Source organism: Gavialis gangeticus, unplaced genomic scaffold (assembly GCF_001723915.1).
Source record: "Gavialis gangeticus isolate Ggan-Ray unplaced genomic scaffold, GavGan_comp1, whole genome shotgun sequence".
Taxonomy (NCBI): domain Eukaryota; kingdom Metazoa; phylum Chordata; order Crocodylia; family Gavialidae; genus Gavialis; species Gavialis gangeticus.
In genome coordinates this window covers 260,300,914-260,320,168 of record NW_017729032.1, presented here as the reverse complement: position 1 = coordinate 260,320,168, position 19,255 = coordinate 260,300,914, and the positions used below count along the sequence as shown (strand labels likewise).

General features: G+C 40.7%; 1 protein-coding gene across 2 annotated transcripts in view; it reads right to left on the bottom strand.

The window, feature by feature from the left end:
• Positions 1-19,255, bottom strand: part of CBLB (Cbl proto-oncogene B) — a 214,898-nt gene that overhangs the window by 30,020 nt on the left and 165,623 nt on the right. For both annotated transcript variants that reach the window (XM_019525791.1, XM_019525790.1), the window contains exons 11-13: positions 11,470-11,655; positions 8,680-9,045; positions 4,482-4,576 (exon numbers count right to left, since the gene is read on the bottom strand). In XM_019525791.1, coding sequence (XP_019381336.1) covers positions 4,482-4,576; positions 8,680-9,045; positions 11,470-11,655 — 647 coding nt within the window. The remainder of the gene's footprint in view (positions 1-4,481; positions 4,577-8,679; positions 9,046-11,469; positions 11,656-19,255) is intronic.

Here is a 19,255-nt window from a genome sequence, read left to right as displayed (position 1 = left end):
GCTGATGAACCCGTGCTGGTTGCCCCTGAGCATGCAGTTCCCTGCTGGCCCCTCCTGGATGTGTGCCAGAATAATTTTCTCCAACAGCTTGCCCAGGATCGAGGTAAGGCTGACTGGCCTGTAGTTCCCCAGGTCCTCTTTCCTCCCCTTTTTGAAGATGGGAACCACGCTGGCCCTCTTCCAATCCTCCAGCACCTCTCCAGAGCACCACGAGTGTTCATAAAGCCGTGCCAGGGAACTTGCAATGACCCCAGCCAGTTCCTTTAGGACTCTAGGGTGAAGATCATCTGGGCGGGCTGACTTAAAGATGTCCAGCCCCTCCAGAAGCTCCCTAACTAAATCCTCACTCACTCTAGGCCCCAGGTGAGCTCCCCCCCGGGGCCCGAATTTAACCTAGATCAGTTATGTCTGATACTAAATCCATCCAGGTTTATCTTAAACTGGTTTTGGCCATTTTAAAAGCAGTTTATGTGCATAAAATTTCTGTTGCATTAGACTTGACCTGATTTCCAATCATTTATACTGGTTTATGTGTAATTTCTGTTCCTAGCCTGGTTCAGCAATTCAGTGACACTGAAGACCACACAAATTAATATAAATCATGTGCTTAGTGAGCATGCCATTAGTGGGAGAATGATTTTACTTAATTATGCAGGGATATGCTTTTGAAATAGAAAGGCAAATCTGCTTGCTTAAATGGCAAGAGACTGCACTTAAGATTTGGTAAGAAGATAAAGGACATACTATGAAACCAAATTAGTAGGACACATGCAAATCTCAAACTGGAGAGCAACTGTTATGATAGGCCACAGGAAGAAAAATAGGAACAGGGAAAATAAAAAAGTCCTTCAATCAAAACTTTACAGCACTGTTAGAGGTCTTTCTACAGTACTTATTCTAAAATGCATTTCTGAATTCTGACAATGACAGAGTGCACAAAACTACCTGGAGATAACCTCCCCAAAGTGTATGCAACTTAAAAAATAGCAGCTTATTTCATCCCTTTTTGTGTCTTTACATGAACTACTGAATTAATCACTGGGCTTAGCTCCCAGCAAGTACTCATTTTCATGAAGCACACAGCAAGGGATCGGAGATGCTCTCTTCACCAGGGCACCTCTTGGTGTAACAAGGAACAATGGTAACAAACTGACAGAGAGCAGATTTAGGCTGGACATCAGGCAATACTTCTTCACAGTAAGGGCGGCCAAAATTTGGAATGGGCTTCCAAGGGAGGTGGTACTCTCTCCTACCTTGTGAGTCTTTAAGAGAAGGCTGGACAGGCACTCTTTCCTGCCCAGGCAGAGTGTCGGACTCAATGATCTGTTGAGGTCCCTTCTGACTTTAGCATCTATGAATCTATTAATCTGTTTTTGGGATACAGCCTACAGGAGCCTAAATTGATTACTTTTATCCCCAAAACCCATTTTTCATTATTACTAAATAGTTTTAAAATTCAGTTAATTTTTTAAGTAACACAAGCACTATTTTGCCAGAAATGAACAGTAATGATTTTATACATGTTACTTGAGACTTAAGGCATGCTCTTTTTTCAGCAAGTATTTACTTAAATCTACACAGATGCATGATATTTCAAGTGACAAATATTTGGCACAACTCTTTCATCCTGAGGCATCCTATATATATATTTCAGTTCCAATACAGGGATTACTTCTGTAAAAATCATTAAAGGGTAATAAATTCTGTAAAAAGTGGCCTAATTGCCATTACTCAGTAGAGGCCCAAGGAGGGGGGATCTAGATTAGATTAGGATAGAACAATTACAGACATGAGAATCTCACTGAACAAGCACAGAAAACAGTCTGACATGAGTATGAGGGCGCTAAATGCTCTCAATTTGAAGGAGGAAAGCATCTGCTAAAATATGCCCTCTGTCATTTTAAATTACATCACGCTGAATATTATCCAGGGTGCCTGCTCCAAAGCAATTCCTGTAGTTGTTGCAAATATAGTTCAAGCTCATTAAGCTGATTAGTTTTAAAGTGCAGAAACAAATTTGAGCACCACCCCCCATACACTTAGCCAAGGCTTAGCCTAGACTAATAAGGTATTTATCTATTGGCAGCAAGACCTTTAAATGGATCTATTTGAAATAGCACAGATGTAGCATTTTCCATCACCTTACAAGGTGATAATGTTTTCTGCTTTACCAACAAAGCTATGGGGCAGAGTTGCAATTCCTGTACAGATAGATATTTTGAATATCCTTATTTTGGTGCTTGCAAACTTTTGTATTAGGTAGGGGAAGCATGGGGGCAGGGGTGTAATATAAATTTGTGTGGTTTTTGTTTTTCTTTTAAATCAAGAAATAAGATAAAGAAAAATCAAAACACAACATTTTTTGCAGAAAAATCCTTTCTGGATGGAAAATGTAGTTCCACAAAGTGGAAGTTTTCTATGGGAATGCTGTTCGACATCACAAACGAAGGTGACCACATCCAGCCAGGGGGAGGTGGGGGGAGGTGTGGAGCAAAGAGAGAAAGGAAGCAGGAAAGAAAAAGGGACATTTTTTTCCCTATGGGAATTATTAATTCAATTTTCCACTGAGATTACTAAAGTGACGTATTTTTATTGCAGGTCAGGTTAAAATTAATTCAAACGTTTCTGATAGTCAAACTGCGCCTACATCCAATTTTTGGCTCAGTTAAACATTTATATTTAATGTCTATTGCACTGCTATGAGTGGTGCCTCACTGGAGTTTTAAATAAACACAGTATGTGGAGGTGTGTACACATTCACATATACATATATTGAAGTACACAGTTGATTCTACAGACTGTAGGAACAGTCCATAAAGTTCACTCGAAATAAAAACTGGAATCTGCAAACATCAAGCAGTTTCAATGTTTCACCATTTAGCATTAAAATACAGATTTATAAGTAGATCTAACAAGAAAGAATCCAACTGGTTTGCAGAAGCCAACTGCATTGCTTTGTCCACCTGAGCTGCTGCAGGCTAGGTATAAGTGTTACATTCCTACCAGGAGAACTGCCACTCTCCCAGTAGAAAGTAGGATGATACAAGCATTCATTCAATTTCTTTTGCAGAAAACACACCTCCTCCAGGAGAAAAACCTTGTAGGTTGACAACTGGAAGATCTCCACTAACAGTTTCTCTCACAAAAATGAAAACCTGCAAGCTGCTGGCTGCCCAATTCCTCTGTAATGGCAGGGAGCCCCTTATCTGGCATCAGCAGCACCCATGCTGCTGTGGTATAGAGCCAGCATGGGTACCTCTCCCTTGTGTCCTCAGCTTCAGGCCCGCAGGGTGTGGTGGCAGATTGGGGAAGGCTGGCAGGGCCTGGCTCCGCTGGCCACGGTGGCTCACCAGAACTGGGAGCTCTGCCAAGCTGCTTCCCTCCCTGGGCTGGGTGCTCTGTGCAAGGTGGAAGAGGTACAGGGGTATGCCCACTCCCTTCGGGTAGACAAAATACAGCTAGACAAAGCTTTGGCTGGAATGGCCCTGCTTTGAGCAGGGGCCTGGACTAGAAGACTTTGAGGTCCCTTCCAACCCTAACTTTCTATGATTTCATGATTCTATAAGCTGGACAGCAGCTTCCCCTGTGCCTTCCCAAGCCCAGGGATCTGAGGAAGATGGGTGGGGACGCTTTCCCTAAACCTTCCTCTCCTAATCAGGAGGGCACCCCGGCCTTCCCACTCTGGGGCATGGCTTTTTCCAAGCACTCTCTCCACTCCACTCCCCACACATGCATAAACTGAAGCTCTGGGAGGAGGAGTAGAGCAGCTGTAAATATATTGTGGGTTGGGGGCAAGGGCAGGGCACTGCCATAATCACACACACACACGTGTATGTATCAGTTGAGCACAATGTTTATTCATATAGTTACAATTTAAATGCAATTTGAAAGTCTATGAGTACCTCAATCATTATAATGCAATAAATTCTAACTACCTATAAATTTTGGTGTTTGCTTTTGGTTTTTTATCACAGGAAGCCAGAGCTCTCCCTGCCCCCCTTTGTAAAAAAAACAAGAAAAAGACCCAAAAACCTCAGGCCATAGTGTGGAAGTGCAAGAGAAGAGGGACTAATTCCATTTGAATGGGATCCCTCTCTTCCTTCCCCTTTTCATTCTGGCAAGAAGGAACTGCAGGTAAAGTACCAAATGGAAGCATGAGTGCTGAAAACATATCCATGTCGGATTAGACTGTGTATACAAACACGTGGATTATGCTCTTTACCCCAAACTCTTAACCTGAAACGTGGTCTTCTCTTGGAATCAAGGGTTCAGCAACTTGCTCATGTGTGTTGGGAATTCAATAGGTTAAAATTACGTTAAGCTCCCATTAAATTAATGCAATTTACTTTACATTTGTAAAAACCCATTAAAGTTCATGGTCAGGAGACCATGGTTATTTATTTATTGACAGTGTTGTAGAATCAAAGCTACTGGTTTGTGTCACTAATATATTTCTTTTCCAGTGAAAAACCACAACTTACTTCATACTAGGGAGCATGGAGACAGCTGGAAGAGGAGGTGAAAGTCGTGGAGGGACATCATATTCTTCACTTCCCAGGTGGCCATTAGAGAATACCTGAAAACAGGCAAAAATATTACTAGGCTATTGCTACCTATAACTTGTATTATTTCTTGTGTGTTTAGTGCAAACCAGAGTTTAAAAAAAGGCATCTCTGCCCCTGCCACTGAACCCATAAGCATGTACAATCTAAACTAATGGACACACAGCAGAAGGATGATATGAAGAAAGCAGTAACATTTATTAGAGGGCTGAAGGCAATCCTGATCATGGCACTGTGCTCTTCAAATCCCACCAATTTAAAAAAGGCACAAACATGAATCAAGCGTTGGAACAGATGCAATGCTATGCATGTGAATCTGCAGACAACCTAACAGCTGCTCAGAAATGAGGCATGAATTGCTTCATTCAATCAAATGGTCTACATCTCTAACCCAAACTAAAATGTAAACAAGGACAAAAGAGATGGTTGGTTAAAGAGGCCGGTATATAGCCCCTCCACAACTTAACACAGTGCACTTTCACTCTGACTAGCAGTCTAAGTCCAACAGAATGGCAGCCTTACCAGCAATCAATCAGTCTGGACACACACAACATGCAGCCTGACTACCAATCTGTAAGTTTCTTATAGTTTCTTAAAATGACTGAGAATTGAAGTATTTTAAACAATTCTAGTGAGATCTAAGGGTTGGCATACTGAGGGAAAAGGAAATTCAGATTATAAACAAAATGGATGGACTACTAGAGCAGTTTCTTCAGATCATGCCAAGGATCAGCATGAATATATTTCACCCTTATGAAGTAGATAGAAAATCCATTCTACAAATATTAAGATGGAGATACAGAGGTCAAATAACTTGCTGAAGGCTACAAAGCAAAGAGAGAGAAAACATCCCTTTCTTCCATTCTAATGATTCAGCCACATACCTACTCTTCCTCCCTGCTTTGTACAAGTTATATTCTTTCCAAATCAAAGATAAGTACAGCTCAGATTCAATAGACTGGTCTAAGAAATATTACTGAATTGCTGGAAAACTGATTAAAATGAAGTTGGGAATATTTTTCTCGGCTCAGGCCACAGCTATCCAATATCTTTAATGCCATGGTAGTTTTACTCTTGGTAAGCTTTAAATTCATCTTCCTTGTACTTACAGAAACGATTCCTGGATTTTCAAGAAAATCAGGTGCAAATTTGTAGGAGAAAGGGGAGAGAGCTTTAATGACCTGATATGAAGCCAAGTGACATAACTAAGTTTTTAAGAGTGTCAAAGCCTTACAAAGAGAGGCTGAAGAACATGGGACTTCAGCCTGGAGAAGAGAAGGCTCAGGATGTGCACCAGGATCTGGGAGAGCGGTTGTTTACACAAGGGATAACAAGGTCTAATGGCAACAAATTTCTGGAAGGCCGATTTAGACTGGACATAAGGAAAACCTTCTTTACAGTCTGAGTGTCCAGGGTCTGGAACACCCTCCCCACCAGAGGTGGCACAAGCACTTACTCTGGATTCATTCAAAAAAAGTTTGGATGCTTATCTTGCTGGTCATTTGACCCCAGCAGACTTCCTGCATATGGCAGGGGGTTGGACCTGATCTTGAGGTCCCTTCGAGCTCCTACTGTCTATGAAATCTGTGAAATTCAATGCCAGTCTAAAGCAGCTGTTATTTTGGCTATGAAACGGTAAGTCATTCACAGGATTTTCAACTTGCGTATCTTTTTATAAACAAAGAATGCTGAAAATTCTAAAGAGGAAATTCTATAGCTTTAAAATACAAAGATAAAACCCTTAGGCAAGAAATTATTAAATCTTTATGGGTATTAAAAATCCCTGAGTTGTATTGAATGTATAGTCTGCTGGCAGAAGTATTAGTGGAATAGTCCATGTTGAAGAAGGGCATGTTTGTTACCTTGATGTTGAGCTTTAGGTATGACAATGCAAATAAGGGAATGAAAACCAAATATTCAGAAAAAAAATATTATTTTCCTAATTAAAAATATAATAAATTTTCATCAACCTAAAAAGTAAAAAAAAAAAAAAAAAAGACTGATTAAAGAGTCTTTAAAAAGAGAGTCTCAGATGAATAATTTTAAGCACCCAAAAAGTTCTCATTTTTTATGGTATTACGGTTGATCTCCAGTAATTACTGGAATATTATCCTAGTTCCTTTTATTTCTCTAAAGTACTCTAGCACCATCTTAATTTTGAAAGCAATTCCTTAATCTTTTCAGTTAATTACTCAAGCACTGTAATAATTTACACAGGATTTTGGCAGGACCTACATCGAAGGGGTCAGAAAGCCTGCAACAGCATACTTTAAAAATTCTAAAAATTCTTATATATGCACCATTATTTTAAACTGCACTTGTAAAACCCAGTAGCACAGGTACATACAAGCACCCAGGCAATTTTCTACATGCAGAAGTGGAGGTCCAGGTCTCAAAATCATATTATAATCCGCAAGGAAGCAAAAAGATGTGCATAATGTACTCTTTCTCCTGCAGTATGCCACTGTGCATTTCTAAAAGCTGTAACCTGTGACAGAGAAAAAAAACCCAAACAATAGAATGGATACTCCAACAGCCTGTCACCTTGGGCTTCCTGCAAGTTTTGTGACAGCAATATACATTGATTTTGACAACAGAGCAGCTATATATTTGCCACAGATATCAAGGTACTGTGAGTCAACAGGTTAAGTCCTTAAGGCTGTCTGGTATTCTATATTCACCGGAAACACATTACATAAAACAGCTTTGCCACTGGCCAGACTGCCTTCAAATGTGCATGCATGTCTGCCACAGACATGAACATGAATTGCAGACAAGCAACTAAAATTCAGCCCACAGGGAAGATAAATGCTGTTATTTTGAAACATCTGCAAAAAATTCCACATCTAACCACCAGAGAAGATGAATTCCACAATAGTATCAATGCAAGAGAATCAGGGGAAAAAAGCAATTCTAACGCAGGAGGACAGCAGAAATCTTTGTATGAGATGCTTAATCTACAAGACAAGCTTGTATCTGACCTTCTCCCTCACATACTAACTACTGGCCTTTAGATGAGCCTGTTCTCATTACTATTTTCTGGAATGCTTGCAAATGATACAGTAAGTATGGATCATTTCTTTTATATAGCTCGTAAAAAAAATGACAGGTAGTTGAATTCGAAGCCCATTCTGTAACTTAAAAACTATGTTGGATATTGCTTCCTGTTAAGATTTCATTAAGATGTCAGACGGGAATCTCAGTAGGTTTTCACTGCTGTGTGTACTTTCTGCAGCGATTTTGAAAACGTACAACTGTCAACTATAACTTGGCTTTGTCTCACTAATCAACTTCAACACTCCAAGAAAGAGGTTCTGTGGTACTAAAAGAAAAAAAAAAAAAAAACACCACAAAAAAACCCCCAAAACCCCAGCTATAGCAGTCTGCAGTTTTGGATGTATTGGGCATACTTCCACTCATTCTCTTGGGTAAGACTCTCCTTTTGCCTGAAGAAGGGTGTTGTGCCCGGAAGTTTGCAGAGAACAATTTTTCCAACTATTTACTTCATTTAATAAAAGTTATCACATCTATCCAAAGAATCCCGTTTGCCTTCTGTTGGGTAAAGCACTTGAAAAGCATATGTTATTATTACAGTAAAATTCCTTCCAAGCAGGCAAGGTCTAGAGGTCCTGAAATTGAAGTTTTGTCCACTTGCTCATATGTGAAATTGAGCTGGGTGCATTTATTATATACACATTTTATGTATTTTCTAACATTCTACGGTTCCAAAGCTCCATCTCATTTAACATAAAAAGACTGTAGCAGCCATTATCCATACAGCCCCAAGTAATGTACAACAAAAATTATGAATGGCAACATCCATAAGGATCATTTACCAGCTTCATTTAGCAAATTAACATTATTCAACCTGCTCAACCATTTTTGTGATGGCTTCACGTTAAAACTAAATCGTAAACTTAGAACCTCATCAACTGCTACGTTAAATTACAAAGTTTAATGATGCTTTAATTATTTACAGCCCTTCTAGTATTAAGTATCAACAGGAAGCACAGAATGAAGCAAAACACCACCAATGAACTAAAACTTTAACCAAGGAGAGAGTCAATATGGGATCAGCTGATAAAATGGGGTTCACACCATATGCCAAGCATCTTACCTTGGCTCCTTCAACAGGCAGATCATGGCGTCTGTGTTTTCTCAGAAATCCAGGGTCAGAACTCATGCGACTGTGTCTTCCATTTATGTTTGAACTTGCGATGAGTCCTGGTTTTGGGGAACTGTCACATACCATTCGACAGCCACCTAACTGATTTGTCCCAAATACGTCTCTGGGACACCACCCTTCAAGGGGCATAGGCTGGTCTCTGGAAGGCACGCTTTCAGGATGATGGAAGTGTCTACTTATCCTGTTGTCTGGTGGAAATGGAGGGGGTCTTTCAGGTGGAGGAGGTGGAGGATCTCGCAGGGGAGGCGGGGGTGGTGGAAGAGGTTTATCTTGTTTCCTCACCATACATGGAGAAGACTAAACAGAATCAGAAGTCAATAAATTAAGTTCATGCATGCCCACCTCTTATGAGGTTACTGATCAGCTTCAGAAAACCTCAGGCAAAGGCTAAGGAGGCATGTTGCCAAGGTTATGAGATCAAGGTGTCATCAGATTAGGCCAAGACTAAATCCACTCTCTTTACCAGCTAGCAGATTCTTGGCTACATTTTTTTCCCCTTTAGAAACCATGCCCCTACAGTTATTATTGCCTGAGGAATGATGATGGTGGTAAACTAAGTAAAAAAACGGGAGGCTTTTTTGATTTTGCGCTGGATGATGAATCTTCCCAAAATTTTTTGATCCACTTTCTGTAATGCCTCCCTTGAAGCTTTTTGTACAGTGGTAATTCTGGGGCATGTTTAGACACTTAAGATGTCTACTGCAGAAAAAGGCAATTTGAAAAGTGACATGACAAAGTGAAAAGGGGAGAGAGTGGATGGCTGGGGGTAAAAGAGCATGGAATAGCAATGATTGGGGAACAAAAGACAGAGGGAAATAGGTTTCATTTTGTGTTGATTTGTTTTAAGGACAGCAGTGCTCAATGTCCAGCCTGAGGATTGGACCCAGCCTGTGGAGCTACATCATCTGGCCCTCAGGGTTCCCCACAAATCTGGGATTTGGGCAGTAGGTGAGTGATGGCAGCAGAGGCCAAAACCACTACAATTAAAACACAGCCACTGCTCCCCCAGCACTAAATTTCCAAACCCGCAGGGAGTCCCACAGGCCAGATGACACAGCACTATATATCAGACTGTACCAGCACAGAGGGCCAGGCCAGAACACAGGCTCCCATCAATGGATGAATCCAGAACATGGGGCTGATCCAGCATGCAGGGTTGCACCCAGACAGACCCTATATGAAAAGGTCGCTATTCTATAAGAATGTGAAAAGCTAAATCTAACTTGTAGTTAATAAAAAAAAATGCAAGTCATGACATTTTTCAAAAGGCAAGAAGGTATCGCTGGTCAACACTTAATCATCAAAGACCATTATGCAACGGAAAAATTGAGTTTCTGACTAGGAAAGGGTATTTGTATAAATGCCTGGTTTTTTGTGCAGGATTTCAAACTTTTTTGATACGTTAGTCTTCTTTGCAGGGAAAGACTTTTTTTTTTTCCCAACGTTACTACCTTTACTAGCAAGTCATGTGGTTACAAGCTTTGTAGTATTTTGATTAAGTAGTGGTAATTTTTTTGGTTTGCCATTTGTAAAACTGGAGGACAATGTTGGGGGGGGGACGACAGAGACAGAAGGGGAATAGTATATCTTTCCTTTGTACTACAGAGCTTGTGTTAGTGACAGAATGGAAGCTAGCTATAAGATCATGACCTCCTCGGCTCTGCTTTAAATTAAATGACAGTTAATTAAAAATGATAGGTATGAGGAAATATCGTTCTGTACCTCAGTTGTTCAGGCCAAGTAATATGTCCCCAGAATTAAAATTAATTTAAAAACAAAAGTTGAATGTCAAGTATACAAGCAAAATGTTGATAAAACAAAATTACTGGCAGGCATACACACTAACAGTGCACGTATGCACACTGGCATACTTCCAAAAAGTAAACTAATTCATATTTATTTGTGTACCACTGACAACAAAACGGTCGTCTCAGAAGGGAAAACAGAGGATGCTTAAATACGATGTTTTGTATTTGTTTTCTTTTGAACTTTTACATCATTAAAAACTATAACTGAGGGGTTTTTTTTCTCTTTTCCTTCCTTTAGTCAAAAGGTACTGCATACAATGATTATGTATAGAGCATCACAGTTTTCTCTTCTACATCACTGTGAAGGCTAGGTCCTAATGTATCACCTCTTAAGCTTTTGATAGCAGGATATTTGCATAAGTGTTTCTTGCCAGGATGCTGTGAAAATGAGTATAAATTACGATTTGAGAACAGCATACATTTTAATTCAGATAACAACCTTTTAAATCCATGTTCAAGAGTACCATTTACTGCTATTTATTTTTTCCAAATCAAGAGAGACTTGGTCCTTCAGAATAATGTCAACTCTATGGCTTTAATAGTCACAGGTAGGCATAGGGCTAATCACTTGTGACATCGCTATTAAAGTAACATAGTCAGGTGTGTTTAGCATCAGCTACGAAGTGTCATATAAAGGGGCAGTCTTGAGGCTTAATTTAAAGCCTACTGAAAGCAATTAGTCTTCCTATTGACAAAGGAACAATCAGGTCCCTGTCAACTAAATTGGGGCATATTTGAACTATATGGGGACACTGTGCCTACACAGGGGATGCTATGGTGGTAGCAAACTGTTCCACACCTCATAACAAATGATCACAAAAAATACCATACGTGTCAAATATTATAAAAGCAAGCAAGCAAGCATCATTAAAACAAATTCAGTACAAAAGAAATCAAGTTTAGCAGAATTTACCTTTGGTGAACCAGTGGGGCTGGCACAAGGGGACCGTACTACTCCCTTCTGAATGAGATCCAAACGGGGAGGCACTGGTGGGAGACTAAGATGAGGGATCTGTAGAGGGTCTGGAAGGGGTTTTCTCCTCTGTGCAAGTGGAGAGGATCCTGGGGAGGTCACAGGTGAATTCTGTCTCTCATTGCACTTCAAAACAAGAGTGTGATCATTAATGTTTACTTGATCCACTAAGTCTACAGTTTTCAACTCTTGATTAAGACAGTTGATATTTGTCAGGTGCTTGCCCTTAGCCATCTGCCAAAGTGCTCACCCTACCTCCCCTGATTAATGGATGGTGAAAATACTTGTTTTGCAGTTGAAGGGCAGTATTATTTAAATAATTGCTGCAATGTCACTTCCTCCACCTTGCATTCAGAACCAGGTTAATTTGTGATGAGGGTTAATAGTCTGTTAAAAGATTTAAAAATCAAGACGACAAAATGAAATTACTGGCATGTTTTACTGCGGTGCAAAAAATAAACGCACTAAAAGGTGATGCATACTCATCTACAGCATTTTTGTTTTCTTCTTGGTAACTTTTTATTTAGTAGCAGCATTTCATAATTTCATATACTATTTTTAAAACCTATCCAACATGTCAGTCATTAATCATGCTGTGCCCTAAAGCATTATGAAATCATACTTAGAGGTGTAACTGAATAAGTTCCATTGATCACTGAAAGGACAAAAATAACATCTTCAAGAATGCACCAAAACAATTCTTCTTTGTTATTTGATTTATGGACTACTCTTCTTGACTAAGTTTGATTTATAATTTGAACCAACATTACTTTTTTTGTCCAATAGGCACAAGAGACATGTTACACTGAGTTTTTACTGGACCTGTCCTTTAAAAACCTATATTCACATTAAATAAAGGTAATTTTACAATTTCACTTTAAATGCTAAAAACATGAAAAAGTTCCTCTTCACATGAGGCTAAATTTTGTTTCAAGGATTATATCTTGGTCTCTGAATTGTCAAGAGAGTTTTTGTAACTTGCTCCCAAAATTCCAGTAGTAACAAGCACTGTTCAGCTGTGTCTGTACATACCCACCTATGCCTCATATTTGAATGAGCAAGTTTATCTGGGGTGAACCTAATAACCTATCACATGCTTTGCCTTAGCAATATACACAATGTCCCCATAATTCTAAAATGAAGGCTTAAAGATAACACAATTGGCAAAAATGAATCACCCATTGCTCGGGTAAATCAGTTAGCTGCAAAGCTATTTTTTCCAAGAAGTTTTGAAAAAGAAAATAGTCTTGTACTTCCTATAATGATGACAGAACTAGACAAACTTAACAGGTCACTTAACATCAGAGACTTGGATCACTATACTTGGGCCACAAGTAACAAACAGGAAAATGCCTAAGCACATGCTTAGACCTAACTGACCACAGCAAACAACTGCTACAAACACGTTTAAATGCCTTCATGACTCACGGGCCTAAATATAACATATTAATTTTCCTAATACCAAGACGTTAAACCCTGCAGTTGCCAACACTGAAAGTGCATCAAAAACTCTCTCTGCACCTCCAGTAAAGAAGGTTGAAAGGTAAATTAATACTGCCCTAACTGAACAGATGGAAGGTATGTGACAAAGGTTAAATGACTGCTCAATGAAAGATCCAGAAAAAAGAATCCCAGGTCTCCAGACTTCTAATTCCATGCTCTAACCTTTACATTTTAATATTTTATTGTGAACAATAAGATGGGGGAAGAGAAAGGTAAGTAAGTACATTTCCAACAAGAATGGTAGACCCCAAAACAGGATTCAGTAACAAGATGAGAATCATACCGCAGTGCACACAAAAAGAAGGGCAGTTAAGTTAAGACTCAGGATTTGGGAGAACTAGGTTGCTTCCCATCCTCAGCCAAAAATGTATATCATCCTGGTTAAGTCATTACGTATACCTATGTTTCATGTCATTAGTGAAATGGGGATAACCCTACCCTACATTTACAAGAGTGGTGTGAGGATATACTGATGCTCTCAGATACTACAGAAGTAAGGGCCATATAAGGAATTCATGGTATGCCCACAAAGTGTAAGGTGGCACCATGCAAATCCCTGAACTAGCTCCCAAACCAGCGACAGTATAGCCGCACTTGCACAGTGCTGTATTTAGGTTAATTTCTCCAGGTGCAGGGGTCATGCAAAAATGTCTCCATCACAGTTGGCTCAGATATCTCTGCATCACTGCCTTCCCTCAAAGAGTTATCTAGTTTAGGGTATGTCCAAGAGATGGTGCTTGAGTAGCTGTACTTATAACCCCCTACCACAAATCGATCAGTCCTAACAGAAAACACCTAACAGTTAAATTTTCATTGTACAATTTAGCAGCACTGATTTTTAAAATTCAGAAGCACCTTCAGCATGTTTAAAATCAAACAGCCATGTAATTTGAATATATTCAACACACTGGCTTCAGAATTGTACAGGAAATTAATTTGTTTTCAGAAACCATTCAAAAATAATAACAAATGAGCGGGTCTGCACCTCCAATAAAATGCAATTGTTTACAATTAAAATGTCAGTGCTTTAGTAAGTCCTTATGTTACATAGTGCTTCATAATACACAGTCTTTCAAGACACAGTGAATCATCCCAGAAGAAACATGAAAAAGATGCACAATAAAGGTGTTGGTAATAACGAGGAAGACTATTTAGCCAGAAGATATAAAGATACTTAACATATAATAAACAGAGTGCTGGGTGAGAAAAATGTATTCTGAGTTACAGGCATTCGTAATATTGCACTATCATACTAATGACCCCCATTTCCTATGAGCCTGAACTGACAAACTAGCCCCCAAACATTATATTACACTCAAATGAATTCTGAGGCCTTAGCCGCATGAGCAATTGCCTGCACTCGGTATCTCTAAGAATATCCAATACTGTTATCTCTTCTGTTATATCTTCCTCCTGTGTGGTTCCATTCTGAAAGATGACTAGAGGCAAAAACAATTATACTGTTTTAAGGGAAGAACTTACTGCTAGTGAAATTACCTCTGCTAGTCTGTTATTACTGTTCTTTCTATCCCCTCCTATCCCATTGTAAGCAAAGTTAATGATGTACCCCCTGAAGGAAATAGGTGGTAAATTATTGTGGTTTAATTTTTCTGTCTTCTGTAACTCATGGTAAATGGTGAAGTGGATTCACCTGAAGCAAAGAAAGCCTCTCTCTTTTTCACTTGGTATAACCAGTTTTGTCTTTCCATGCCTTAGGTAAAATGATACTGCTTTGTCAGCCTGCACATTTGTAGCCACATCTGCTGTTCTAGACTTTCCCCCCTGACTCTGCAACCAGGGGCAGCAGCAGCAGTAGTACATTATGTCTTGGACACACTGATTGGAAGACTTTATCTAAGGACCTTTGCTGTACCTTCCCATTTTCTACCCTGGAGGGAAAAGCCTCAGGAAGGTAATTACTTATAGTTTCATAGTTTCTAGGGTCGGAAGGGACCTGAGCAGATCATCTTGCCTCACTGTAGCTCTAACAGCTAGAATAGTGGACCATGGCAGACTTCTTCACGAAGGCGCAGTGGAGTAGTAGTGAAGCAGAAAAGATAAAATGTAAAGAAGGGTTCCAAGAGAAGGCCTTGATCCTTCAAGCAATCAAGCAACAATAGACAGACTCTGCCTTTGCAGCAGGTTTTATAAAGTGAAATTATTTCTAGTTATTCAGACCCCAGAACAGCTGAGGTCAGTGAAGTGATGAGAGCTGCTGGCACAGGACACAGTGGGATATCACTTGAAGGACTTATCAGTTAAACCATGTGACAGGCATATCCTATACAGATATATTTGAAACTGGCATGGATTTAGCCCGAATTGATCCAGGGTTAGATCTGTCACTGATTGGCAGGTCTGAAACAGGATATGCATTTGTGACTCTTGTGACCCAGTACTGGGTCACTGTTCATGGTTTATCTGCTTTGCTTGTCCACACAGGAAACCGAGGATGTTTTAACCCCTCTGGGCAAGTGTTAGACAACATAACTGATAAAGAGCCCAGAGCCAGACAATACTAGAATTCTGCTACCAGTAGAAAAGCTGCAGCAGGAAAATCATTAGAGAGAATTTTTAAGGGAAAAAAAGGCTTATTGCACACATTGCTTAAATGCATTCATGCTCACATGAACTATAAAAAGGTGAAAAAGGGCTCATCAAGCAATAATGGACAGATTCTGGCTTTGCAGCAGGTTTTATATAGGGAAGTCGCATCCAGTTACTCAGACCCCAGATCAGTTAAGATAAAGCTTCACAAGCCCTGCAAAAGCCACCACAGATCAGTGGGAGTGAGTGGCAGTCCATTTTTCTAGTTAGCTGCAGTAAACAATTCTGTTTAAGTTTCCAACAGTTAAACTTGTATAAATCCAGTTTGAAGATAACCATATAAGCATCACTAACCACTCAATTTGGTGTGATGGTATGTGACAAAGAAATAACAGCTCAGCTTGATTCTCAGATTTCAGTTTCCAGTAGTGTGGGGGAGAGAGGTTGGGTGGAAGAGATGGACAGGAATAAGACCCTGTACATCAAGCACATTTGATTTAGGTATGGAGGGGGAAGGGGGAAGAGAGAAAGGGAAATACAGACCATTTGTAGAGCTAGTTTTCAGAGCTGCACACAGAGTATATATGTTTAAATTACTTCAGATGAATAAGCTTTTACTTTTTTTCCCGAGCAAAAATACAGTGATCTCCAGGTGATGAGCAATATTAAAAATGCCTAGACAGATTTGGCATGTGCATAATAAGTCTCTTGAGTACAGCAAATTATTTTTGATAAGTACAGACTTGTTTTCTTCATGCATCACCTTAAAATAATTACATTATGGCACAGATTTGTTCTGCTGTGTCTAATTTTTTTTTTTTTTAAATTATCATTTTTTATTTCTCACTCTCTTTCTTGACTCATCAGCCTAACACTTAACTATCTTCAGAATTCAAGATGTTTTTTCCATCTGGTTGCCTTTTAACCCATAAGGTTATTCGCCTGTTCCAGCATATAACTGCTTCTACCTCCATATGCCACTGCTGGTACCTCATATAACTGAAGTTTTTTCTTTGTTCTATTAAAGCTGCTAACGCCCCTCAATTTTTACTTCTGTTTCCTGGTTGGAAACAGCCAAATAATTATGCAACCTATCTGAAACTGTCACTGTTGACACTTACCACATGCCTAAAATCTGAACAAACCTGAAACTGAATGGAGCAGGGGTTGACCAATAGTTGGGCAGTGACCTACAAGGAAAATCCAGATGTTGCAGAAGTGGTTACACTACTCGACAAGGCAGCACTAAATCAAATGTCACAGCATGGTGCTAAGGAAAATAAGAATGTACTTTTGGAGGAGTCTTTAAAGAGGTCCATGGTACATGTAGCCAAATTTCACCATGTCATTCAAAGTGTTCTCTCCCTATCCTCCTATGATGCTCTTTGATGTTTAACAGTGTCATTCTACTACAGAGACCATCACGTTTCAGCTAGGTGTGAAACAACTTGTATATCCATATGCAGCTATCTATATACTTTGCAATATTTAGATCCACAATTTTGGTTATGACCTCTATCATATAATGAGAGAATGGATGACCTAGGACAGGGGTGAGCAATTATTTTGGCTCAAGGGTCACTTAATGCGTTTTGGTGAGTTATTGAGGGCCTCAATGGTAGCCCCACCCCTTGACAGGTGCCCCCCACAGTAGCCACCTTGGGACCAGAAGTCCCATGCCCAATCCCTGACCTCTGCCGCCAGAAGTACGCATGGGATGGGGTTGCCATCCTGGAACCAGAAAAAAAAGAAATCATACAATTAAGTCAAACATCTACTATAACAGTTTAATTTTATTTCAAAAAATATTTCTGTCCTGATTTATTTGTGTTTGTGTAGTGTATATAGGGATAATTGCATAATAGCTCAAAAAAGTTTTACGTGCGTGTGGGAGGGGTATATTTGTGTGTGGGTGTGCGTGGCTGTAGACTATGTTGTGGGGTGTATGTATATCTGGGGGGGCAGGGTGTAGGGACCCTCCCCCAGTGCAAAGCCCCCACCACTGCCAGCAGCAGCAGCAGCAGCAGCTGGTTGTGGGTTCTCAGGCCCACAGAGGCACAGCCGCCTGATGGCCTATGGCTCCAGCCAGTTCCAGGAGTGCCACATGGCAGCAAGGAATGGAGCCAGGCTGGCCTGCCTCTACTGCGTGGGGCTCCCTGAGACTCACCTGCAGCTTCATCACACGTGGCTGCCTCCCAGTGGTGCACAAGTACCAGGAGATGTACTTGAGTCACAGGGAGCCCCCCATGACAGAGGCACGTTGGTCTAGCTCCGCTCCTTGCCACCACGTGCAGCTCCTGGAACTGGCTGGAGCCCTGCGTCATCAGATGACAACACCTGTGCGGGCCATAAGCACCCCAAGGGTCTGCCACCACCACCAGTGGGGCTGTGTGCCATGGAGAGAGAGTGTGCGTGGGGGTCCTTATACCCTCCCCCGCCCTCCTTCACACCCCACACACACACCCCACCCACCCAAGCGCTGTGCTCCTGCCACCCCGCTGGGTATGGCCCTGGGCTGCATACTCCTGCCAGCTCCAACCCCACACTCCTGTCCAGCTGTAGCTTTTCCCCCCATCCCCAACTGTAGAAGCCTGCCACCACTTCCCTACCTACTGCCCGGAGTGAGTGCTACAGCAGACACAGCAGGAGGAGCTGCTGGGAAAGCGGAGCAAGTCCCTTGGCAGCTACAGCAGTTGCAGCATCAGTCCTGCCTGGAAGCTGTGCATGCTGGCTGGGCTGAGAACCTCGCACACACAAGGGTAGGAGCAAAGTGCGTGGACAAGTTGGGGTACAATTCATTGGTCGGTGCCCATAGGCTAGATGAAATTGCCTGGCAGGCTGGATCTGGCCCGCAGGCTGTATTTTGTCTGCCCCTGATATAGGAGAATAGTTTAGCCCTTTTAAAAAATGCCTTGTTTACTTAGGAGTAAATGTGAAGGTCTTAAATTAATTTATGCGCAGCTTACATTATGTATGCTGCTGCGTATTTCTGTGCTCACTAGTCAGTACAAACAACAGGAAGAGTAATCAGACTAGTTAAAGAATAACAGATAAAACAGCAAGTAATTAGTAGACAAACTAGTACAAAAACAATAGCTCGTGATGACATCAGGCAGGCACAACACACCACAAAGAAGTCCTGCTGCAGTATATACCTCTGTAATAAAGATGCTATTAAGGAAAAGAACACACTCCTTTAGAGAAATATGTACTTCATCAGGACAGCATGAATGCTGCCAAAGTAAGGCAGCTGTGACTTAATTTGCAATTGTGGTGCAGAGTGCTTTCTGAGCTTGAAGTAGATCAAAATTGTGCTTTCCAGTTAGATTTGTCAATTATCAGCAAACTGTGATGTTGATTTCCCTAGCAGATAAAGATGACGACAAAGATGCTGCTATTATTGACTCTACCTCTTTCTGACCCAAGTGCTATAGATGGCTTATTTTCAAATCCCAGTAAGACCCAAGGATTTGTTTTCCACCCCCCATGCCTGAAAAGTGACTGCTCTAGTATAGTTGTGGGGATTCCCAGTATACTGCTAAGGGACTCAACAGTATCTGCGTGACTGAACTAACATTTCCAGAAAGCTAAGCAAAGGTCTACTAAACTAATCACAGATATTTGAGGATCCTGAAGTTTTGTTGGTTTTGTTGTTTTTTTTTTTTTTGGGGGGGGG